The 20,046-nt window shown below is 43.9% G+C and overlaps 1 protein-coding gene across 1 annotated transcript in view; it reads left to right on the top strand.

The window, feature by feature from the left end:
- Positions 1 to 4,753: 4,753 nt before the first annotated feature.
- The window catches only part of DPP6 (dipeptidyl peptidase like 6), a 421,969-nt gene continuing 406,676 nt past the window's right edge, over positions 4,754 to 20,046 (top strand). The window contains exon 1 of the mRNA XM_050915790.1: positions 4,754 to 4,954. Within this exon, the coding sequence (XP_050771747.1) occupies positions 4,754 to 4,954 (201 nt within the window). The remainder of the gene's footprint in view (positions 4,955 to 20,046) is intronic.

Raw genomic sequence — 20,046 nt, 5'->3', positions numbered from 1 at the left:
CTGTTCTGTTTTGGTTTGCTTGGGGTTTTAGATGACACCAGACAGCAGATGTATAGATGGCATAAGCCTGGGGCCATTAGAGATTCACGAGTTGGATGTCTTTATCTTGGCTAACAATAGTAATAGGAGTTAAATAGTGTATCTTTGTTTCTGTAGTGCCTGGAGAGTTGCTATTATAAAAAGTCCGAGGGATTGCATTAATAAATAGTCATTTTAAGAGCAAATATTAATTTGGGGTTTTCTGGAGTGATATGAAAAGATAACCAGGAAATTCTAAAATTCCTTTAAAAGTTCATTGGAAAAGGAAAAGACAATATTTTAAATAATAAAAAGTGTACTTGAACTATTGAAAAATTAATCTTTGTTAAAAAAATTTCACTAATCAGCTGCTTATAACTATCACCACATGAAACTAGAAACATGTTTAGCTCTGTCTGCAACAGACTCTATATTATTTAGATGACAAGTTCAAAGTTTAAGCAAACATAAATTGCTTAGTCAGAACAGAAGAATGGAACATGAATAACAATGCTTGAATTCCCTGACGGACAGAAGTAATATTTAAAAAAAAAAATACCCAAGAGAAATATTGCTGGATTGTTTCTTTGCCAGTGTTATTCTGAGAAGGCTTGTCCAAAAAGAAATCTTTTATGTATAGTTTTAAAGGCAGTAGGGCTTGGGTTTGACCTGCTCTTGATAGTGTTGCATTAATAGTGCTGAAATGTGGGGATGCTGTTTATTTATACAATGTGGAAAAACCAAGTGCCATTTTTATCTATATGCTTTAAAAATGTCAGTAAAACATAATTACTTTGCTGCTGCAGGGAAAATATCTTAAGCTAACACACTTTGTTTTGATGGAAGTGTCACTAGTTAGGAATCAAACCTTGCAAAACTTTGGATACTGAATTAAATATACAACTAAGATGCTTGAGGACACTTTGTTTTGAAATGCCTTGATTTTTATCTTGGGATCTGTTTGCAGGATTTAGGGAAAGGATCTTTCTTACGTATAAAATGTATGTTTAAAGACAAGAATCTTACGTTTGTACTTCTGAAATATTTTGCCTCTTTAAACATGTTTCATAATGCAAGTTGCTTTCTTCTCAAATCTCGCCATAGGCTGAAAAGGTCTTTTGCTGTAATGAAACCCCGGTTACCGATACGGTGTTTGTTTATTGCCATTTTACTATCATGTCTCAATGATTGCTGTGTTTCTTTTTTTGGCTTCCTCTTGTTTTCCGTGCCCTGTTGGTGTGCACACTGTATGACAGTATCTGGTCATATAACCAGGACATTGTAGAGGACTCTGGGCTCCAAGTCATGCACAAGTGAGCAGCAAATTAACCATGGAATTGCAAGCGGGAAGTAGAGGACTTCCAGCACTGAGCTGTGACTCGGGAGCGCCGAGTTGTGTCCCTCCCTGAGAGGCAGACAGGACTACCGTAATACAAGCTGCATCCTGAGATGGCTAACTTGTGCACAGGCAGGCTGAAGTGCTCTCCAGAGTCCTTAAAGAAATCATCTGGGTCCCCTATGACTCAGAAAAATCCTCCTGCTTTCAATAATGGCATCGACAGACTGATTCTGGTGAATCTTATTGCAGGGGGTTATTCAAGATATTTCTGCCTCCAGCTGCCTGCTCAGCCCTTCTACACGAGATCACTCTCGCTGTAGCAGGGCTACAGAAATGTGTCTTGCGGTTCCCAACTGGTGCAAACCGCCTTCCTTCACCCACCTCGATACCCAGAGCGTGACATGACTTTCCTTCTGCTGTCCCTGGTCTGTCATGGAGTAGAGAGCTGGAATCAGGAAGGCCTTTAAATAGCTGTAATTATTTATTTCAGGGCAAATGAATCACAGCCCGAAGCTGCATGATGTGGTTTTTCTGGTGGATGAGGACCATTTGGCTGGTTGTTTTTCACTGAGCTTTTAAAGTATTTGGCATTGCAATTTTATGTTCCCTTAATATAATTTTTCCATGAATTGTGTACACATATACATGCACAATATGTGCGTGCATGACTAGACAAACTCGATTATGTGAAATCTTGGTTCTTAAGAATTAAAACCACAAACTGAATGTGTTTGGAACTGAATTGGTCCTTAGTGGCTCTTTCAGTTTTGAACTGAGCTGTGAGGCAGAATGTTTTTTCTGTACTTTCTTCGAGACTTTTTAATTCAGACATTTAATCTTTGGTGGTTTTTTCTGCCTGGTGGTTTCGTCTTGCCTTTTTGTGGCTTTCTTTGAATATTCCTTTGTGTCCTAGTTTTCCTTAGAAGTTAAAAATGTATTATTTCTTTTAATTTGATTCTCTTGTTCCTTTATTTTTTTTCAGTGCTAGTTGTCACCAATTCCAAATAGTCATAACGTCACTCTTAATGCAGTTCAAGATGGAATTTGGCTGAGCTAACTGTCCAGATTTTTGGTGGTGTGTAGTCAATTTGTGTCCAAAACATTACTTATGTGAGGGGTCCAAGTGGCTTCTGGAAAGTTACCTCTGTTATGATGAATGTCGCTATGACTTAGAAGCTAGACCTTTGCTTCAGAGCATTGTGTGCTCATCTCATTTTTTAATTAAATGTCAGGATCTCAGTTGTGAAGATCAAAATGATTCCTTCTTTCAAGTTCCATCAGGAAGGAGGCAGAGCGTTTTTGTTTGTTTTCTCTCTTGATGAGATAAGGTTCCCTTTTCATCTAAATGTTAAGACTTTTCATCCCTGACTTTGAAGACACAAATAAAAAGCCGCGGATCAAACTATTCAGATGTAAAGAGATTTTTAATCAGGCAGTTGTTGAAATCATAGAGGGGGGGATGGTTGCACTTTAGAATATTGTATATATGATCTACTGAGGTGGGTTTTTTTTAAGACTGATGAAATTACATATATCAAAGATGGTATTCTCTTAACAGCTAAAACTTTAAGTAAGAGCCGTGTTTAGAAACATCTCAGCCCATCCAATCCACTTGCTAAAGTATAATCAAGTTGTGAGCTCTTCAGCAGCAAGTCTCTCAATGGGAATATGCAAACTCTGGTTTATGCTTTGTGAATTTCCCATAAGAGGACGCCCAGTAATCCCAGTATCTCTGGCAAACTTAGAGGTCAAAGAGGAGGAGGATTTCGGGGAGGAGAGGAGGGGACAGCAACTCTGCCACTTTCCTTTACACCTAAGCATCTGTTGCTATGGAAACCCCGGAGCTTGATGCTGGAGCAACAGGAATTGTCACCCTCCGTCCCGATGCAGCCGTGCTGGGAGCGGCTGGACACCCGCTGCCAGCTCCCCCGGTGCCTACCTGAGCACATGCCCGTTTTCTCCTCCGGGAGCGTTAATTAGCGGCCGCGGTTGTCCGGGCCGAGCGAGCGTGGCCCGGCGCCCCCGCGCAAGGGCCACTCAAAGGCGGCGCAAGGGCCGCGGCGGCGGGCGGTCCCCGGGCACGGTCCCAGCCCGGGTCCGGGTCCGGGTCCGGGTCCGGATCCGGCCCAACCCGGCCCGGCCGCCCCCGGCGCCGGGACCGCGCTTGTTTATCCCCGGCCGGTGCTGCCGGGAGCCACTTTGGGCGGATTTCCACTGAGGGGCGCTGAAGCACGTTTTAATGCAGCAAAAATGAATTAATACAAAAATAGTAAGAGACACAATTTACCGGATTCTTTTAAAAAGCGACAACAACCACCTCCAAAAACCCGCCCCCCTCCCCGTCCCCAGCCGTGGGGAGGCGGGGGAAAGGGAAGGAGAAGGACGGGGTGGAGGGGAGGGGGACCCGCGGCCGGCTGGGGCAGGGCAGAGCAGCGGAGAGGCTTCGCCTTCCCTCCCCTCGCTCCTTCCCCAGGGCCGAGCCGCTCCGGGCACACCGGCCTCCCGGCACCCCTCCAGCTGCCGGTCCCGCCTCCCTCCTCCCCGCCTCGCCTTTCCCCTCCCCACCTCTCTTTCTCTCTCACGGCTGGCGATCAGGTGTCTGTTGCTCTTTTTTTTTTTTTTTTTTTTTTTTTTTTTAAGTTGTTTCCCCGGGAAAAAAAGAATTGGGAAGAAGAAAAAGAAGGTGCCGAAAAGGAGATGATTGTAGAAGAGCCCTCCCTCCCCAGAAGAGCAACGTGCTTTGAATGAGGCTTCCCAGCCTCTTCCACTCCTTCTCACACACTCTGTCACTCTGCCTCTCGCTTGTGCACACTGTTGGTATGCGACCTCGGAGGCGACTGCTCCGCCACCTCTGCCTGGGGAGCCGCTGACAGCCAGCGATTGAGCCAGCCCCCCTTCCATTTTTTTTTTTCCCTTGCTTTTGCAAACACACACGCACACCCCCAAAGCACATTTAATGCTGATCCACTCAGGCGCCATTATCGGGGGTACGTCTTCGTGGAGTGTTTTGGTTCTTTTTTTTTCCTTCTTTTTTTTTTCCTTCCCAACACTGGATGGTGCAGCATTCCCGGGGCCTGTGGTGTTACGGCTCGATTGCGTTTTATTATTTATTTATCTATCTTCTCTCCTCTCCCCCCCCCCATCACTCCCCCCGCCTCTGCTCTCTCGATCCCCCCCCCCTCCCCCCCCCCGCTTATCTCCGGGTGCCGGTGCAGAGGACCGGGGAGCAGGAACCCTCTCTCTCCCTTCCACTGATGTGGGACTGAGCCTCGCCCGCGTGTAGCATGCTGTAGCCAAAAGAGAAGAGAGGAGGGGGAGAAAAAAAAAAAAGAGAGAGAGAGAGGGAGAAGCGTCTCTCTTTCCCTCCCTCCCCCTCGTTTCCCGCGGATTGACTTCATGGCTTCACTGTACCAGCGGTTCAGCGGGAAGATCAACACCTCCCGCTCTTTCCCCGTTCCCCCCGAAGCGAGTCACCTCCTGGGCGCCCAGAGCAGCGAGGAGGACGGCGCTGCCGGCAAGACCTCGCGTCCATTGCAACAGGAAAGCAGCCGGCCCCGCTTCCAGTACCAGCCGCGAAGTGACTGCGAGGAGGAGGATGTAAGCGCCGGTGTCGTTCGCGTTGGGTTGGGTTTTGGGTGTCCTCCCCCTCCGCTCCCCCCCGTCCTGCCGGATGCCTGTGTGTCCCTCTAGGCTGGCGGCGATTTCTTGCGGTTTGTCCGCTCTTCCGAGCCGGTCTTCGCGCTCCTCTTCTTCCCCCGAAGTGCCGGGGATAGTACGGGACGGAGGCCGCACGGAGCCGAGCCGAACCGGGGCTCGCCCGCCCCTGCGCTGCCTCCGCACCTCTCCCCGTTGCCTGGCTCCTTGCGCGGCTCTCCGCTGCCGCGGAGCAGGGCTGGGGGGCGCGGGGTCAGCACGTTTAGAAACGGCAAGTGCAAGCTCCGGCCGCCTCCCTCCAAGCGAGGCGACAGGGCTTCCCCCCCCGCCTCCCCCCCCTTTTTTTTTTTAATTGTTATTCCATGTTTTCCCCTTTCACACTCCCCGGGGGCAGAAGTCTTCACCTTGTCCCTCCCTCCTTGCTTTCCCGTCAGCCTCCCCCCCCACCTGGCAGCGGGGAAACTTTTTAACCCCTGAGCAGCCGTTTCTGGGTCTCTCTGTCTCTTCCCTCCCCGCCGCCCCCGGGGCGAGCCCCCGCGGTGAAGGCACAAACTTCGGCCGCGCACCTTCCGCTCCCGCGCTGCCTCCGAGAGGAGCGACTTAAAGGGTGCATCTGCATATTGCCTTAGTAACGAGTGACTCATCCAGGCCGCCGGCTCGCTGCTATGCCTGATGGAGTTAAACTAGCTTGGGTCGATCGCGCCTAGTTCTTTCGGGGGGGAAGAGGGGATTTGGAAAGCGGAGAGAAGAAGAAGGGCCGGCGATAGATCAAACCGGGTGGCTCCCCATCGCTGGGTGGTGTTAGGTTTGCGGCGGGATTTGAGTGTGCTTTGCCTCTGTGGAAGCACACACAAGGGGAAGCAAATGGCTGCAGTTGGGAACAATGTTTGTGGCTGTTAAAAATACTTCTTGCCCGGGTGGGACGCGTTAGCTTTGCGGCAGGGTTCAGCTCTGGCTCTGGGAGCCTTCCCAGGAAAGGCACCGCTTCAAGCCGAGACAGCAGGTCTGCCTCACTCGGAGGAGAGAGTTGTGTTCGCAGGGAAACTTCCTCGGGTTGTCTTTTAATTCCCTGACCCTTTTCCCGTCCCTTCGTGAAGACTTTCGCGATCCGTAGAGCAAATGCACTTTTGCCAGCGACGAGGCAAATCGACCTAAACCTGCCCGAGGAGATTGCCACGCTGATAGCCCCCAGGGACCAGCGGTGACAGGACCCTGAATTAACTCTTCCCTGTGACCCACTCACCGGCAACGCTCCTGGCGCTGCTGCTCCTTGGCCCTGGCCAACTGCGGGAGGGGACCCGTGCCCGGGTGCCCGCACCCACCCGTGACCCTTCCCCGGCGTGGCTGGGGACACGGGGCCCTTCCCGGCGACGTGCTGGGCTCTAGGTGTCGCTGCGAGCCAGCGGAGTGCCGCCGCCGGGGCTGGGCTGACACGTTTGCCTCGTTATTTGACTGTTTTAATTTCGCTTTCCTGGATTTGGAGGCGGCAGATGTCTGGAGCCGCTTCTCTGATCACCAGAAGCGCTGAGCCCGGAAGCAAAGGACGCAGTTTAGCATGTGCGAGTGATTTGTGCTGACAGGCTCCAAAATAATATTAATAAGAATAATATTACAGTACTAAAAGGAGAGTTGGTTTTTTTTTTTCCTTTTTTTTTCTTCTTTTTCTTTTCTCCCCTCAGGATTTGTGTGTGGGTGGAGAGCATCGTTGAGCAGTGCCATCTGTAGAGGGAAAGGTGCCTGCCTAGGTGTCTCCCGCAATGAAGTGCAAAAAGCATGGCCAGAAAGAGAGATTTGGGATGACTTCTAAAAGCACGTGGGCACTTCGTGCGAATCATTTTTAAAGGGGACAAGGTGTCTGAGAAAGTGCAGTGGACAGGGTCGGGCCGTTGCAGGGTGCTCCCGTCCAACAGAGACTGGGCAGCCCGCGCTGGGGGTCGCCGGTGGAGGGTCGTTCAGGTCGGAAGGATGAAGTCGTGACGAAGGCAGTGGAAATGGCCTTTAAAGCGTGTGTTGCGGGAAGAAGGGGTCCTGCCCGCGGGGAGAGTGGAGGCAGAGGGCAGGCAGGGACAAGAAACGGGGCGGGGACCGGCGGAGCTGTCCGCCGTGCTGCAGCCGCCCGGAGCGGGGACGGCGGAGCTGTCCGCCGTGCTGAACCCCGCCTGTCCCGGGGCAGGAGGAGCTGTCTGCGGTGCTGAACCTCGCCTGTCCCGGGGCAGGAGGAGCTGTCCGCAGTGCTGAACCCCGCCTGTCCCGGGGCAGGAGGAGCTGTCTGCGGTGCTGAACCCGCCCGGGCCCGGCGCCGCGGCGAGCTGCCGGCGGCCTTCTTGCCCTTGGCCGTGTGGAGATCGTGGCGGAGAGAGGGAGTTTCTCTCCCGCCCCCGGCGGCAGCAGGCAGGCAGGCTCGCCCAGGACGAGCGAATGCAGCCCTGGGTGAGAAATCCCCGAGGCAAAGGGAAAAGCGAGGCAGGCGGCAGGCAAGGCATATGGGAGAAGTGCGAGGAGGGTGGTCTGTTTGTGCAGGGTGCCAGGAGCAGGTACTGTTGTTTATCATGGGGAAGGGCTTAACGAGATGGCATTGGAAACCCCTTTCTAAGGTGATTAGACCTCTGTTTTACACAAATACTATAGTAGGGCATTCATGTTGCCTTTCATCCTTCAACATCGATCTAGTAGGAAAAGCCAGAGCTTAAACATGTAGAAAAAAAGTTTTGTTGCCTGGCCACACTTGGAAATACCAAAACAAACCTGAGAATGAGACTGTTCTGTTCCAAACTTTATCATGTGATTAATAATCAGGAGAGAACTGAGGTTTTTTATAGGTTACTGATGATGACTTTCCCTATTGAAATATGTGTGCTGCGTTCAGCACTGTATTTTTAAGCACCAGTACAGACCTCAATGCAGTACAAAACAGAGGGAAAGACAGGAGCTTGCCTTTGAAGGTCACAGTATTGTTAGTAAGCATTTTGTCCACTGGAAGTACTACTGGTGGAAAAATACTAGATGAAACCTATATGAAGATAAAGAGGAAACAGTAACTTTGTAATAAACAAATTTTAAAACAAAGACAATCATGATTTAATATGACAACTGCTCACTTCACTTTACAGCCACCATTGAGATGAACTTGAGAACATTGTTTTTGTAACATGAAAGTATAGCAAAGCAGAAGTCGCAACATTTTGTAGTATTTTAACAAGTTTTTACTATGTTTCAAATCATGGTAGGTATATGAGAAAATATATATACTAGGCCTAACTTGTGAACAAAACCTGGGTTAAATATTGCAATTTTTTCATGTTAATTATTAGCCTGATGAGACAACCATGTTATTTATGGGAAGAGTAATGAGAAAACTGGGTCCTGTATAAATGACCCCAGAAAACCGCTTCCCAATTGGCTCTGTGGCAGTATTGATACTCAAGTTAATTATTGCAACAGCTGTAAACAAAATTCTGATGACATTTTTGCTTTGTTATAGGATTACCTTTTCACTACCTTCATTTAGATATGAAGAAATATCTGTGAAGACTCTTAGTAAAATCTAGTGGGGTGGTATAGTAGATTATGAAGAATTTTGGTAACATAATTCTCCTTTTTAGATTGATGAGGTTAATGCTTTCCATATTGTACTGTGGAAGGGATTTTCTCCTAGATGTTGACTTGAGAATTTTTTCTCATAAAATAGAGCTTCTTCATCTTTTCCAAGCTTTTTCTTCTTTGGCATCACAATGATTAATGAGTTTAATTTTTGCAGGCAACTGCCAGGAGGTGCTGAGTAAGATGTATCATGCTGATTGTGTATAACCCCGCTCCTTTTAATTACTGGGATGATAACAATGCATTAATCAGGTGCATAAGAAATTCAGCACTTTTCTGTAACACAGAATATTGATCTATTTTATAAGGCACTGACTATAAAATGATGATCACAGTAGTCCTTTTAAATTAAATTTTGTACAATAAGTTATGTGTTAAAAATATTGAACCCTCCACTGAAATATCATAAAATTTTTCTATATAAAGAGCCATACGCTGCATTCTTACAGGTTCGTTACTTAGCCAAAACTCCTATTGGCTTTAATAGGAGACTTAACCATATAAAAATGGCCAGACCCAAAGTACGAAAGCTTTCATTACAGTGAATATTCGTTCTATAACTGAATTCTGAATATTTCCTTCTTTCCTGCATTTGCTTAAAACTACATTTGGCCATATATTATACTTTACTAGTTTTGCAATTGATTATTCAGACTCATTTACATTTTAAGAAGTTTTTCATTCAGATATAAATAGCGATAATTTTTAAATGCTTCAGTAAAACTGTGTTTCCTGCTTGAATAAATTAAGGATTAAGTAAAACAAATATCAGTTGTTAATAGAGTGAGTCCGAGAAAGTGAAAATCAAAGCCATTAGTGTAAAAAGATGTAATTTGGTATGTCAGACTTGCTGTTGCATGTAATTGACAGTGTTAATTTTCAGTTCATTATTTGTCTAATGGGAAGAGGTATTACCTCCTAGAAATGTATGTCAAGGACAGTGTTTCAGGAAGGTTGAGGCCTGAGCTGCAGACAACAGGCATTTCAGAAGTGGTGTGGCCTTTTCCCAAAGAGATGAGTGATTTGATTGTTTAGAAGGGTTTGTAGGACTGCAGGAATCATAACATTACTGTAAGATGTAGTAATTTGAATTGTAACCAGAAGTCTATCTACAGATTTGAACTGCTGTGCTTATTGACAGAAACTACTGCTTAAGTCTGTAAGAATCTCCTCTTCTGCCTCTTCTTGGTGACTTCTTGGATGCTGAACTCAGTTATCCTACAGCCATTAAGACGTAGAGAGCTGGGACTAGCTCTTTCAATGGAAATAGTTAGGCCCTACTGACATTCTGTAAGCTCACCTTTTGAAATTAATAAAAATTACAGCTTGCTTCCTTCAAAAGAAATAGTTATAAACCTTATAAAAATCATGGGGTTTACTTGCATGGAAGCCCATCATGTATTTTGTGATTACTGAATAATGGACGCTCTGATCTGGAGGTGATATGGTTTTTATACTTAGCTTTATAGCTATATTTATAATTAAACCACCTTATGATATTTGCTGCCAGTTTAAAATCAGCCTCTGTTTCTGCAATCTTTACTAGCCATGATGATGATGCATGCACTAAAAAAACCTGCCAGAGAGAATGTATTTTTAAGTATTCAGGAATAACTGTGTGAAGAGGCTGAATCATCTCTCTAATAGTAGTGAACGGTGCAATAAGTTGGGATACCTCATGTAGACTACTCGGCTCATGCTATTTCTCTTGAGCTAGTAGCTAGTAGCTCAAGTGCGGAAAGAAGACGCTGAGCCCAGGGTCAGAGCAGCTTGTGTTGCTTTCCAAGGGGCTTTCAAAGACATACGGGGTGGGAAAAAAAAATCTATGAGTATGTGCTGCTCTCCATTTCTCTGTATATTTTTGTTTCAGAAAAGGCCAGAAAGAAGACAGTTCTTAGGGTGTCCATCACAGCTTTGAAAATGCTCTTTGGGAGTCAGAAGATTTTGTCCCTTGAAACAAAAACCTTTACATTAATTTGGGCTAATATATTTATGCTTGTGATGGTCCAGCAAAATCTCCCATTGAAGTTCATTAACTGCAAGTTGATTTTACTGGGATTTTTGCCTGATCTGCTGGATGATTCCCAGCACGTTGCCGTGATGTACGTGCATTTTCATCCTGTGACCAAGGGGTGGCAGCGTGTCTTGATTACGCTGTTCCGATAGAGCACTTGGCATTTCATTGCTTTTATAGTAAAGCACCAACCAACCATTTGTTTACGTACTCATACCTACACGTGGGGGTTCTATTCAATACCTTATTGCTTTCTCTAGGTTTGATTGACTTGATGACAGTTTTGTAACTCTCTTTTTCACCATCAGGGAGAAATACTTGTTTTCAAAGATCATAAAAAAATGATTCAACAACAGTTTTAAATGGTCCCATATTCAAGCATGGGAGAAGGAGGGGAGAAATTAATCTTTCTTCTAAGGGAATGTTTTTCTCTTTTCTCCCAAAGGAAAACAAAACCCCAATCTTTTCTCGAAAGCCTCTTGCACTCATACAGTGTAAATTTTCAAAAGTACACATAGATAATTTAGGTTTGTAAATTCAGGGTCTTTTGAAAAGAGATTTGTGGTCAAATTGAAAAATATGTATTGGAATCTATTTCCTAGTTAAGTGCATAAATACTCATTTTGGATCAGGTTCTTACTTATGTGCCTTTGAAAATGTTATTCATCAAATTGCCAGTGTTTGGTAATGAGATTCAGTGTGGGTGAGTTAACGGAGTTAAAACATATTTTGAGTCTGTGCATTAGTCTATATGAAGAGATCTAGTGTGCCATAGTCTTTCTTGCCAATAAGTAACTAAAAATGGGAGTAAGACATGGGCATTGGGCACATCTATGGTTTGCAGCACAGAGCAGTGTAGAAGGGAACAGAGGGAGAGTGTAGTGGTACAATCCAGTAAGGTGTTTTGAAGGGTGAATGGGCTGTGGTTTTTGTGTAGTGGAAACACAAGTCTTTTACAACTTTTCCACCTGTAGAGTGTTTGGGAACCTTCATTTCCTACATTCAACTGGAGTTTTAGTTACTTCTCAGCTTTTAAGCACTTTAATTTAGAGATCTTTCATACTTTGTTTCGTTAAAATAGCACTTGAAAGTCTTCCCAAAGATTACAGCAAAGATTAACGCAGTTTTTATGCCTCAGGGAACTTGTAATGTGGAGCCAGGGAGAGAGGAAGAGAAGGGTCTGATACTCATCCACATTGCAAGCAGTAAGTTTAAGCAAAGCTAATGGAGTGTGTGAGGTAATGTGAAAAAGGCCAATATTGTGAATCTCTGCTGATGAAATCTTACCAGATTTCTGCTGAGCATATTTTTTAATTGCTTATCACTTACGTAGTGCAAATTATTTTCCTCTAAACAAGGTACTTGTTAGTAGAGCTCTGCTATTACATAGATTCTTCCATGAGTTGCTGTCTCTGTGCCTTTTAAAACTGGATTTAACATTATTATCTTCACTTTGCAGGTGGAAAATCGGAGGCTGAGTTGACACATTGTCTCATAGACAGCGCATCTCAGCTCTATGGCAGTGACGGTTTGCTGTGGCTCAGCCCTGTGAACTATTGCAATTTCTGGCCATGGGCTGCAGGGGCTTTAAGACTAAAAATTATTCCAGTTATCACCAAGGATATTCTTACAGGTGTAAAACTAATTGTGAAGTCCGGCACATCTAAGTCTTTGCTGTATCTAGCACTCATTAGTGACAGTTTTCATGTGACATTTCAAATGTCTGATGTTTTCCTCTAGATGTTCAAGGGTTTGGAGCCTGCTTTGAGAGAAGGGAGATTTAAAGCATCCAAAAGGAAGGATAGGAGTATCTTAATACTTTCATTATATAATATTGGGGGGTGTGCGTGTGCTTTTTTTTTTCTTTTTCTTTTCTGTATTTGTCAATAACATCTACTCCAGAATTTCAAGTAGATTTCACTCTAGGCAGACCTCAAAAGCAAATGCAAATTTCTCCCCAGGCTTGCTATCATGGACATACAGAGCTACATGAAATGGAAAAGCAGCAGTGGGAAATGCCTGGTAACCTCAGCTCTAGTTATACCACAGTCATTAATTTTAAAGTGTTTATGACAAAAGCATGTGTGTGTTCCTCCTTTTCCATTAAAATGAGCTCCAACTCTCTATAAAAGAAAGTAGCTGTGGTATTTTGGTCAGAGGAGAAATGAAACCCATGGAGACTGAGCAATTACAGATGTTAGTGCAGTCTCCAAGCCATAGATCTGAAGACACTTGGTGAGCAGAACCCGCAGCAGGTTTACACAGGATCCCTGTGCCTGCTGCTTTCCACCCATTCTGGCAGAGGCAGAGGGACAGTAATGTCCAGCGTCTGGGCAGCAGCAGGAGGCTTGTTACTGCCTGTTGTCCATTCTCAAGGGTTTAAGCAGTGGTTTGCAGAGCCCAGTCAGGTAGAGTTTGTGTCTGTGAAGATGAACTCAAGTGTCCTGCAGTGCCTCTTGCTAAGGTGAACTTAAAAGGACTTGTATTTATAAGGCCAGCCTTTGGCAAAGGAAAAAGTATGAGCTGCTGGCAGTAACAAAACAGACATTTATGCTTGTGCCAGGGTCACAGAAAAGCAATCTGGTGGCAGCTGCTGCTGGCAGGTAGGGTGGTATGGGAGATGGCTCTGGGGTGGATGGCTCTTCCCATTTGCTCCCAAGACCTCCCAGTACCTTAAGAGCAATAGAGGCTGCAAGCAGAGCTCAGCTCTTCCTCTCTCCATTTCCCCAGCCCTACCTCATGGGAGAAAAACTCAGTTTTGTTTGCACTGCCGGGAAGCCATGAGTCAGTTCTTCCTCCCTGTCTAACAGGTGGCCTCTGGCAACCTTATCTCTCTCTGCCCTGGCACCTAAAGATGGATCTCCCAGCAAAAACCTCAGATGTCTCCTCTCCAGCTGCTTCACAGTGATATACCCTCTGGCAATGCAAAATGCAAGTTTCAGCTGCTGCCTGTCTCCCCTAGTCTGCTTTAAATAGTGTTTGACCTCTTGCATAAGAGACTGATTGTCCCAAGATAAGTTCATTGCATACACAGCTCTGAGATTTGCACAGATTGCTCATGGGATTATGTTTCATGTGACTGTAGAATCCTATTGTCATTTGTTTGTCATTTATTGCTAAATCCCTCCTCGTGTTTCTGGATAATCTATATTAAATATGGTTTGTCTTTGTTTTTGTTTTTCCTATTTCCTTTAGGTGCCAGAAAAGAAAGGTAATATTTAAAAGACCAAACATCTATTACATTGTTGATAGGGAAGCTGTAGAAATCAACGATGTTGCCATAGAGACATAAATGGTTTATAGTGTACCAAAGATTTCCACTTTTACTAGTCTTCCTGCTAGGCATACTGAATGTAAGCACTTTATTGATACAGTTCCTCTGTCTGTTCTATATTAACTTTTTTTTTTTTTTTTAAATTTGGGTGTTTGTAATCCCAGATACAAGAGGAGGCACCTGGAGAAAACACTAAAGGTATTATAGTGCTTCAGAATGGTGTCTCTAATAAAGTAGGTGCTGTTGAAGCAGCTTCTTCGTTCTATTGTGAGCTGCAGCACAAACAACACTTGTCAAAACACATACAGTGGTCCATTGCAAACAAGAGTAATTAATAAAGACTGATGTAGCCAAGGTTCAGGATCACAGAACCCGATCTATTGTACTTCGCTTGTTTATACTCTCTGTGTTTGAGTTTGGTGTGCTTGGAAGAGGCTTCTTCAAGGAGTGGGTAGTTCTCACTGATTTCTGGGCACGTTTCTGTACCTTCTGTCTGAGGTGGCATGGATCTGTGGCAGAGCATTGGAATGACCATTAGGGAAGTGTTGCCATTCCTGGGTCTGCCACTGACCTGCTGCATGACCTTCAGCTAGTTATTAATCCCTGTGGGGCAGGACCTGCATCTGTTGGATACCATAAAGGAATCAAGGCTGTGACTTCATTTACGGCTTCACTGTGATGGTGCAGAGTTAAATCATTTCTGCTTTTGGCCTAAAGCTTTGGGCTAAAACGAACCCATAGAAACATGAGATTATTAATAATTAGCAGTGCGGTCATTAATTCTGACAGTGGCAACATTTGTGGGAGCATTGCTAATAACCAAAACAGGCCTGATTGTCCTTGTTTATGGTGGGCTAAAGGTCTCTCTCATCACAATGTTTTGCAGGCAGTGCCAGGAGCTGATAATCACTATAATGCACATTTTTCTTTTAGCTAAGAAAAGCTAATAAGCATCTGTAGTTTTGAAAATGTCAGATTGAGCCAAAGTGCATGCAATTAGATAAGGATAATGTAGCAGATAATAAGAAGATACATGATGCTGGATGAGCAGTTATCAGGCTGTTGTGCTTTGGCTGCTAGCGTGCTATGTGTCATATAAAAGAAAGTGGTTGTTGGTTGAGGGAAAACATGCCACAAGTTGTCAGAGATGGAAATGTGAGCTAATGTGGTAAAGTGACAAGGTTGGTCCTGGGGGAGTATAAACATGCATGTCAGGCTCTTGATAGATGGAAGGGTTGTCTGGGTTAAAAGTCATGTACTTGGGAAGGTGGGAAAGGCCACTGAGAAAAAAAGGAAGCAAATGTGGAAAGGAAGATGGGCAGAATGGAGTAATTTGTGGTTGCTGTCTCTAAGGTTTCTTTTTTTCCTGTTTTCAAAGACTCTCTGTCTTGTGTGTGTGATGTCTGGGCTATTCTTGCTGCTTTAGTGTGTTAAAAACTTTCTGAGACAACTTCTCTGCCCAAAAGGAGATACAGCCGTGATGCACTGATTAAGAGGCTGAATGTGAATTTTCAAGCAGTGTCCTCAGTTTAATTTGCCACTGGGGGAAAGAATGAGGCAGACTCCAAAAGCAAGAGAAAACAGCAAGAGGTTGAAAACCAGACAAGGGACAATGGGGGGAAAGAAGAAAGAGGAAAGCTGTGATGCACAGAACTGGATGCCAGCTCTGATACTGGAAGCCAAGGAATTTTGCTTCTAAAATATTTTTTGCCAGAGGGCAGAATATTTCTAGTGGCTGAGACAGAATATTCCACATTTGCCCTTTCCTCCTACTTAGCCTATTCCAGGAACTAGCTGTGGGCTGGAGGGCAGGTTCTCCCTAATCTGGGAGAAGAGGATTTTTTTGTCTCATATTTTTTCCTGAAATGTCTTTCCCACCCTTATCGCACTTCTGTTGAAGTGTTCTGATGTCCCCAGAGGGGAAAGGTTGGAAGCCATTTCTCCCATATTTTGGTTCTATGATAACTTTTACCAATGTTTTCTCTCTTTAGAATGCACCAAGTATTTCATATCTTTATAAAATACCTGACAGAAAAGCTGGTTGTGTATAGTTCTCATCCTCTCCTCTTCTGCAATGTCTTTAGGAAGATATTCTATAAATGCTTAATTAGTGACCAATTATGTAGTATTACAGCTGCAATCTCAGAAAAAAAAATATTATCCTTATGAAATATTTGCATTGTGGATAACAAATTCAAGGTATATTTTGGCACTTACAAAACATTGTCCTTTTGCATTTTCATTTACACCAGAATATATCCCTTTTTGGTGTAACTTCAGCCTAGATTAACAGTGCTTGTATTACAGGGTTGTACAGAAGCATGTGCTTGATACATATGTTTGGAGGGGTCTCAAGGAGAATGTCCTTATATCCTCAGGCCTTCACTTACAGATGGGAGCTGAGAGTTTCCCCCGCTATCACCATCCAGTGCAGTCCACATTCCTACGTTGCGTGACATGATTGCAGCTATGTGGCTTTTGAGACTGAATCTTCATCTTTCCTGACCCTCCACCATTATGCGTCACTGCTCAGCTAGGAGATCTGTAACTGAAAAGCACATTTTCCATATGCCTTTCTTCTTGCATTCAATCATTCTGGGAGACTCTTGTCCAGGTCTATCAATGTGGGTTTGCAAGAATGGAGTTCATGGCATGGGCTTGGATCAGGTTTCTGGTAAGAAAGCTTTCAGAAAGCATCACTGAAACATTCACTGTCTGTGAGCACTTAAGCTCAGGGTGGGTTGAAATTCTCTTCCTACAAATGTTCAGGGAAGGTCACTTAGCACATTCCCAGGAAGAAAATTCAGAACATGTGTAAACATGGCCAAAAGGATTACTTTTGTGGTTGTTTTTTTTGTTTTGTTTTTAAAGTTCAGTCAACAACAAATTATATGCTCCTCAATAAGCTGTTCTTCTCCAGGCATTGGGCAAGCTTCATATTAGAGGAGAGGGAGAAGAGAGGAAATCAGCTGTCTTCTCTCATGTTGGGTCATGAGGGAATGCTGTCTCTCTCTCACAGATACAAGGATGCTCATAGCAACTGCGCAGCTCCGTAGTGGCTCTCTCCTCTTTGGACGAGCTAGAAAGAAGAGCCTCATGGCACTAGAGAGAGAAGGTGAAGGTTAAGAGCAAGGTTGAAGCCAGTTTAATCCCACTCTGTAAATCTGCATGTGAAATCCCTCAAATTACAACCATGTTCCTTCACTGTTTCTTCTTGTCTGTTGCTAAGCTGAAGCTCTTCTGGAAGTGGGCTTTTGGCAGATAGCACAACGCTATTGGGCTGGAAAGATATGTGAGAATGCCATAGTCAGCTTTTTAACTGTGCAATTTAGTATAAAATGTAGGGAGCAGCAGTGTGTATCAGAGGATTGAATTTGCTCTAAAAGTTCCACAAAAGGCTCCTCTTTTGCTAAAGACAGATTGTGCCAGTCCAACCTGAAAAACTGTAATTTAATTTGAAAGCACCATTCTGCATTCCTTTCACCTGATCTCTGTTGGTGACGAGCTATAAAATTTCTCTGTGGTCCACTGGAGTTCAATAGATGAGAATTTCCTAACTTCATAAAATGATTAAAAGCACTCCAAATGTGTATTATTAGCAAGGCTTCTGTTAGACAACTCAATCAGCAGGCTTCGGGTGCCTTTATGAAAGGTTTGGTGAGCATTGTTTGAATGGCAGATTGCCGAGACAGATATTAATTGAGGGGAAGACTAACAAAATGCAAGGCTTTATGCTTAAAGTAGCTTAAAGAACAAATGATAGTGCATGTGTGTGACAGAGGTTTTTCCGGTTTGCCACAATGCTGTGTAGATGAATTGTACAAGGATCAATGTCTCTAGCAGTGATAAGTGAGATCTGTGTGGCTAATTTTGGCAGCAGCCCTCTCCTGTGTTTTTCTTTAAGCCAGTGCCTTGGACAGCACTGGAAAGCAGAAAGAAGTAGATTGGTTTTAGGTGTACTGCCTGTATCTCATCTAGAAAACTCATCTCCTCCAGCATGCTGTATCATAAACCAAAAACCGAATCCACTTTCATCAAATGTTTGTGAGTGATGAACCATTTCAGGACCGTTCTGTTCTGTTCAAGGCATTTCTACAAACAGGAGAAGAATGATTGATCAACTCATTGCAAAGTACATGTTGGGCATTAGGGACTGCCTTTGCTCTCTCCCTCTCCCCCCTTTCATACAGGCTGGCTGTGACTTTCCAAACAGGCAAGACACTGGGACTATTTCTATTTTATTTTTCTGTTCCATTTGTTTTCATCAATGCCAGGCCGAGGCTTGTTAAGGGGTGAATGGGCAACCAGATATCTGGAAACTGAGCCTCTTAACATCAGTTTGCATCCCCAAAATTTCTAAGATTGCGTGAAGAAATCTGGTGGCTGCTTTTAGTCAAATGGGTTATTGGAGAGTTTGTCTGTTGACATTGCTAAACTTTCTGATGAAAACTTAGAATAAATATCTGTCATAGTTAGTGCTTACTTCTCTTTTCTTCCCCTGGAGCTCAGAGCACTCCAGCAAGGTACAGCACCGAAGTCTGTTCTTTACTTCAGTGACGTAATATTCAGACTTTCTAAATGTAAATTTGTGTGCTTGCTAAGAGGCAAAGAGGCTTTTTATACTTAATGGGTCTTATCTCTTATCAAAGCAGGAGATTAGAATTTTCTATTTCTATTTTCTCTCCCCCCTTTGCTGGTAACGGTGAAAATGGAGAATCTGTCCATCCTCAGGATATCTATCTAGGAGAAATTTTCATTGTCAGACCTAGGAATTCCCAGCATTTTTCTTGGTCAGCTTCAATAATCACTACTTCTCATTTAGTGAGGTCAATGGGCCCTTCTCCAGGGGACACTAAAGTTTTTTAAGATGAAGGATATTGTTGGAATATGAATAGATGACTGTAATCTGGCCATAAATTAGTTTAGGCTGGAAATTATAAGATTACTAAGATCTTGCGCATTGAAGTATTGGAAAAGTTTTCCAGTAAGAGTGGGCAAAGATAAAAGTCATATCTAGCTTTAAGATAGATCTCAGTAACTCTGTTTTTATGGGATTATATATCTGCCCTTGGAAGCAGAGAAAACATAAGGTCCTCTTTTACAAGTAAATCTATTGAAATTTTACAAGCAGCCAGTGAAGAGGTCTCTGCCTCCAGCTAGGTAACGGGAACTTCAGTTTTAATTATGCAGGCTAAACATCTTTTCGAAGAATCTCCTGAAGGGGTAAAGGTTATTACACTCAGTGTTTGTAAAAAAAAAAAAAAATTGTAGTAAAATGGGTTATACAGGGCTGAATCCATCCTTTGCACATATTTTTAAGATTGTTCAGTCAGTTTATTCAAGAGTCCCTGGATTGCTGCATTTTAAACAAATTGTGCCAGGTGTACCATGTATATGATATTTCTCTAAGGATTTCTAGCTACCTCCCCTGTAGGCCAAACACTTTTCCATTTCAAGAGGCAAGATGTTAAGAAGTCTCTCACTACAAGGGCAGCAGCATCTATAGGCATTTAAGTTGCAAATGGTCTGTGTGGGAAAACCTAATTCAGAGCAGTTCTTTTTCCCTTATTGTTATAGAATTGTATGTTCTTGTTTCGCCGAAGTGCTTTGCTCTAGCGTTTCTACACAGAGTCCCAGAGTCCTTTACAGACAGTATCTTCGCCTATGTCCATAACAAAGACTGCAAAGGAAAGCCTATGGCTGAGAAGCTATTGGAAGAATATCAGACAGTTTGTTTTGTGTTAAAGGACCACTATAGTGTAATCTGAATGCAAATTATCTCCAGATTATGAGAGTTGCAGATCTGGTACGTAAAGAGAATTTAGTAGCTCAATACATCCAAATGATGGATAAAACTTACTCCAAGTTTGAACAACCTTACTGGATATTTCCCTTTTTTAATATGAATGATCCCTAGGCCACAAGAGCGGTGCTGTTTGTGTGACAGGATTGCCCAGCTGTAAACACCCAAGTCCATCAAAGTCTCTCTGCAAATCAGAAACAGGCAGAGCAAGCATTCACTTCATCCAGGAGCACACCTGGTGCCCTTCAATGGCTCATCACATTATGTGGGTTCAGAGTGGGTTTAACATGCATTAGAAGGTTTGAGTCCATTACAAAACACCAATTATTTTAGAAACTCTGCCT

This window comes from Gymnogyps californianus, chromosome 2, assembly GCF_018139145.2.
Source record: "Gymnogyps californianus isolate 813 chromosome 2, ASM1813914v2, whole genome shotgun sequence".
Lineage (NCBI taxonomy): Eukaryota > Metazoa > Chordata > Aves > Accipitriformes > Cathartidae > Gymnogyps > Gymnogyps californianus.
Note: the sequence above shows the minus strand (reverse complement) of the source record. Positions and strands in the feature narration are given on the sequence as shown.